Here is a 5,010-nt window from a genome sequence, read left to right on the forward strand (position 1 = left end):
AACTCAAAGAACTTCTGTTTTCGGTTCTACTCTGGGTGAAAAAAAAAATAACAGCACTTTAATCCCTAAAATATACAAGTTGCAATTATTGCCATATGTGTTATCTTATACATTGATAGGGCATTACTGATGATAGGGCAAAGGTAACAATATTGGTTATGTCTTTGTAACTGCATGGTTTATAGCTTGAAAGATTCTGTATCAAGCAGGAGAAATGCACAAACACGGGGATTTGAGTGTAGCACTTCCAATCGGAGGTGGTTAGAATCTATCAATGGTAACGAGAAGGAAAGGTGGTAAACTAACAGATCATTAATGGCCAGGTCTGATTGATGTTCAGGAGCAGCAAAAGCTGGCCTGTGTAGTCTGATCCAACAGATAAGCTATGACAGCTTAGATGTCTTAACACAAAATGCATCACAGCTTGTTGTGCATGGAGCTGCAAAGCCATGGAATATTTAGGATGAACTCCAAAAACGAACACAAAAGCATCGGAGCTGGACCATGGAGTTATGAATAATGATTAACTGTGTTCTCTTTTATATGCAACAGATTTGGCTACTAGGGGAAAACAAAATTTAAAAAGAAAAATTCAGTTACAATTTATATTTTATTATATATTTGATATTTTGTTTTAAATACACTAGATGGCAACATTTCTGACTTATGTTGAACAATTCTGTTTTATTGATTACATAATTCTTAAGATCCATGACTAAAATGATCTTCTGGTAGCAGATCTCAGCTTCAAATATTAGGTGGCTTAGTTGGTCTGGGCTGTTTTTGGGGTAAGTAGGGGAAACTACCCTAAAAGTTGTTAAAATGTCATGCCTCCTTACATTTCTTCTAATTCATCCCTCAGTGAATTTCACAGTAAATCATCATGACATAGAATATAAAGGCATCCCCATGCCTGCATTCAGGTAGGAGATACAAAGCGTTGGGTTTGCTGCTGGAACCCACTGTTGTTTCCATTTCAGAGATGCACTTTTCCACGTGTTAATTTGAAAAGAGAAACAGGATGTAGGTAATCAGCTTCATCTCTCTGGGGGTTAAGCAAGAACACTCCCACAAACTGATCCTAAGAAGTAACATTTAAATGATCTGCAGCACCCAACAAATCTTGTCCTAAAATAAATGTCCCCTGTGCAACATGATATGCTGCACAGCCAATCATTTGGATGTCTGATTTATTACTCCTGCCTGAGAAAAGGGAGCTGCTTTTCATGAGAATTGGAAGGAGGAGGAGGGAGATAGCTTTGTTTGCTCTAGTCTTATATTGTGGTCATTTGCACCTACATTTAGTGAGACAGAATGAGCACGACTGCAACCTCAAAAAGGAAGTAGGTGAGTAGGCGAGGTTTATTTTTCACGGCACAATCGTTTCAAAACTTTATTCCAAGAAATACTGTTTTCGATTGTTTCAGTAAGAAGATGAAGCACAACGACAAGAAATAAAGAAGACAAACTTTAAGCTTCTGATGATTCTTTTGTGAGTTTTTCAGCCTTGTTTTGATGGCTTTCTTCATAACCTCCGCCAGACAGGCTTAACTCTCATGTTTTGTTGGATTCTGAGGAGATATTACCACTTGAAGCTATAAGGATTAAACCTTGGACCTGTATTGGCCTCACAAAGGCTGAATCTCCAGGAAGTGAAACTGAAGGATTAATTTCAAAATTATAATCTTTTGCATGTGGACACTGGATCGACAGATTCGAAGGAGTGACAATGCCTGTGATTGTTCTTGAGGCTCGAGACTTCACCAGTCCACTATTTCTGGTGCGAACATTGGAAGTCTTCTCCAGTTGCATCGCCTTTAGTCTTGTGGCCTCAATGAAAGGTGAAGGCCTGAACCCTTCACCTGATTCCGTCACCTTCAAGATTTTCTGTATGTTTACCTGGTGTTTCTTCTTTGTGGTTACTCTCCTCATACACATTATCACCATCATCCAGTTCCACAGCCTCCTCCCGATATCGTGGAAGAACCTGACCATGACGGTTGCGTTGTTAGGGGTGCTGATGAACTTCAGCTCCTCCGTGGTTTTTCCCTGGAAGGTCATGGATCATGATGTTGTAACTACGCACGGTTTAGCAGCTGCAGTTGGCTCTGGTCTCACCTTCTTGGTCTACGCCTCTGAGTGTTGTGTTCTTCGCACCCAAGCGCACGAACAAAGAGGCTACATAAGCAGCTTCCCTGGTTTTCTTAAGATAATCCAACTGTGGGGAGGTCTACAGATGATACCTCTGATGGTGTTAATCTCCAAGTTGGAGACTGGAGGTCACTGGCAGCTCTGGGTGTCTTGCGTCTCATATGGCATTTGCGTCTTCATATCTCTCATCACCCTGGTAGTGATACTGGGTGACTTTGCGGGACAATGCCTACTGCCATTTGACAGATTTTTGGCTGCCTTCAGCTTGATCGGTGTGCTCCTCTACATGTTGGCCACAGTGATTTGTTTCACCAAGATACTGCAGCTGAGAGAGGAGAAATCCAAACAAGATAACCTAAATCTGGTCACCGTGGAAACAGTGTTTTCTAGTATCACACTATTAGCTTACACAGTGGACCTCGCCTTTTCCATCAAACTGTTATGTGACAGGAGTCACATTTAAAGATCGCTGTGAAGTTTGTAAAATATTCTTTATGAAAACTGAGAGAAAGAAAATCAAACTGATGGGCATTTCTGCTCTTAATCATTGCTGTCATGTCAAACTATCATTTTGAACCCAAATCATTGACTTTGGTCGGTTTACCGCTGGTGCTACTTGTGGTGAGGAAACACTTAAGTATCACATTTTACAAGTTCAACTTCAACTGTTATGACAACAGTGTTGATTCTGTTACAGTTTTCCTTAATTGCATTTGTATCGTAACAAAAACAAGACATAATATTTCAGAAGAATGACTTATTATAAAAAACATGATGTACTTTTGACAATTATGAGTAGAAAGAAGATGAGATTTTTTGGGAGGGAAATGAACTCCCTTTAAATGTACCTTCTTACACTGCCAAATCTTGAAAGAATATTGCAAATATTCCCTAAATAAACTTTTTCTTAATATTTTAGCAAACAAAATATAAAAAAATAACAACTTTTAAATGCCCTCTTCCTAAATGTACTATCATGTAACCGAGTGAGGCTTAAATGTCTAGGGCTTGCAAGATATTAAATAAATCCAGTCATTATTTTTAAGTTGAAATTAAGGTTTCAGAATTAATGCTTGTTAAAAATGCTGGTAAAAAGCTAAAAGTAAACCAATTCATTGAGCTCAGACCAATCTGAAGAATCTGCTTAGTAACTACGAATTCAGGAAACCGTCTCGTCTTCAACGGATGCCCCAATAAAAGCATAATAAATGAGCAGGAAATAATTATTTTCTCATAAGAAAACTGGACAATCCAGATCGGGCCAATATCTGCCATGAGTGTTGTGCAGTTGTAACCTGACAACAGCCAGATGCATGTCTAGCTAGGCGGAGCTAGACATGCATCTGGCTGTTGTCAGGTTAGTGCAGTTGTGGAAAGGTTTGGAAAACTTTGCAATCGTTGACAGAACATTTATCTGGTGTTTCCTGACGAAAGGGGGAATAAGGCTTTGTACACCTTACTTTTCGTGTCTGCACTTCTTCATAATATTTAGAAACTGAAACTAATAGTTCTCCTAATTCAATGACAGGTTTGTTGATAATTCTGAAATAGCAGCTTATTCTGAACAATGTCCTTACATTTAATACAGTTCTCTAGTAAATGGTCCTCTTTGCCACAAATTAATGTTTTCTTTACAGATGTTCATACATAGGTTCCCTTACTAAGTTGTAACCAATTCTGCAGTAAAATACTTTATTACTGAGGTTTAGTTTGGCTTAGCTCTCATAGGATAACATACTTTGGTAAAGGTTCCAGCGTGAGAGTTTTTAACCAATTAATCTTAAATTGGAGGTGTTTTACAAATCTTGTGGCAAGTTAAAAACACTTTATTTCCAGACACAGATCTAATTAGTTTGCTTATGTCAGGTATAAATCCACATGAGTTAACTTATGAGATTGCTTTTATCGTTTTATGGAAGAAGTACCAGGTGAGGTTGGTGTTTTCTTAAGTGTAACAAAAAACTTGACAACTATAGACCACCGAACTATGTCATAGAGTTTAACTAAGGGCTAAAAAGGGATTGGTTTTATTGCTCCAAGATAAATATGTGTTTCGCACACTATATAGTATGACTTGCTTATTGTTCAATTACTAAATGTGGACGTAGTGCATTTCTAAATATGTTGTCATAAAGACATATGTATCATTGATCAGCTGCATTATATGACCCTTAAATTAAAGCCATTTGTTGTAATATATATTTTAGGGAACCATTTGTTTTTGTTCAGAACACAAAAAATATTGCACCATTGTAATTACCATCAATCATCACTTGATGGCAGTGGCCTGTTTCCATATTTTATTTTTGGAGTTCACTTTCAATGAAAAATGTTGATTGTCTTTCATTAAAAATAATAACTCAAAATGTAAGGATTTTGATTTAATAAACTCTTCCAACGTTCAAAACCACATTTGTCCACATAATGTATGTTTTTTACACACAGATAGCTCAAGTTATTGGTTAAAAAAAGACTAGTATAATATAAATGTAAGCTTTTTTGAGTGAGAAATTTTCTTTTTAATGTCAAAGTCAAAATGGATTAATTTAACTGTGAGTCAGTGAAGCTTTTAAATATTCCCAAATGTTGTGCGGTATTCATTGTGCCTAATGTGTGCATCTCACGTTTAAAAGGGAATTTAAAACAGTTGTTTATCTGAAAATCTCTCTCTATATAAAAAAATAAATAAATAAAAAACATACATATCATTTATCATGCACAGAGATTCAACTGAAATTTTGCCCATGCATTTCACAATATCCTCCTTCCATGTGCATTACTGTGCATTGCTGTGTTGTATGAAAGTGGTCAGTCCTAAATATTTTATAGGCTTTGGTTATTTCCTTAGCTTTTACTTTC

General features: G+C 37.0%; 1 protein-coding gene across 1 annotated transcript; it reads left to right on the forward strand.

Moving 5' to 3' along the window:
- The first annotated feature begins 1,223 nt into the window (after positions 1–1,223).
- On the forward strand, positions 1,224–4,554 carry LOC119790215 (myeloid-associated differentiation marker-like). Its single transcript, XM_038295659.1, has 2 exons — positions 1,224–1,347; positions 1,428–4,554. Exon 2 carries the CDS (start codon positions 1,730–1,732, stop codon positions 2,612–2,614), a length of 885 nt encoding a protein of 294 aa, XP_038151587.1. The 5' UTR covers positions 1,224–1,347; positions 1,428–1,729; the 3' UTR covers positions 2,615–4,554.
- The last annotated feature ends 456 nt before the right edge of the window (positions 4,555–5,010 follow it).

Source organism: Cyprinodon tularosa, unplaced genomic scaffold (genome assembly GCF_016077235.1).
Source record: "Cyprinodon tularosa strain WSP-4 unplaced genomic scaffold, ASM1607723v1 ctg358, whole genome shotgun sequence".
NCBI lineage: Eukaryota > Metazoa > Chordata > Actinopteri > Cyprinodontiformes > Cyprinodontidae > Cyprinodon > Cyprinodon tularosa.

Coding starts and splice junctions, on each gene's coding strand:
- LOC119790215 (XM_038295659.1), top strand. CDS start 1,730: ATGCCTGTGATTGTTCTTGAGGCTCGAGACTTCACCAGTCCACTATTT.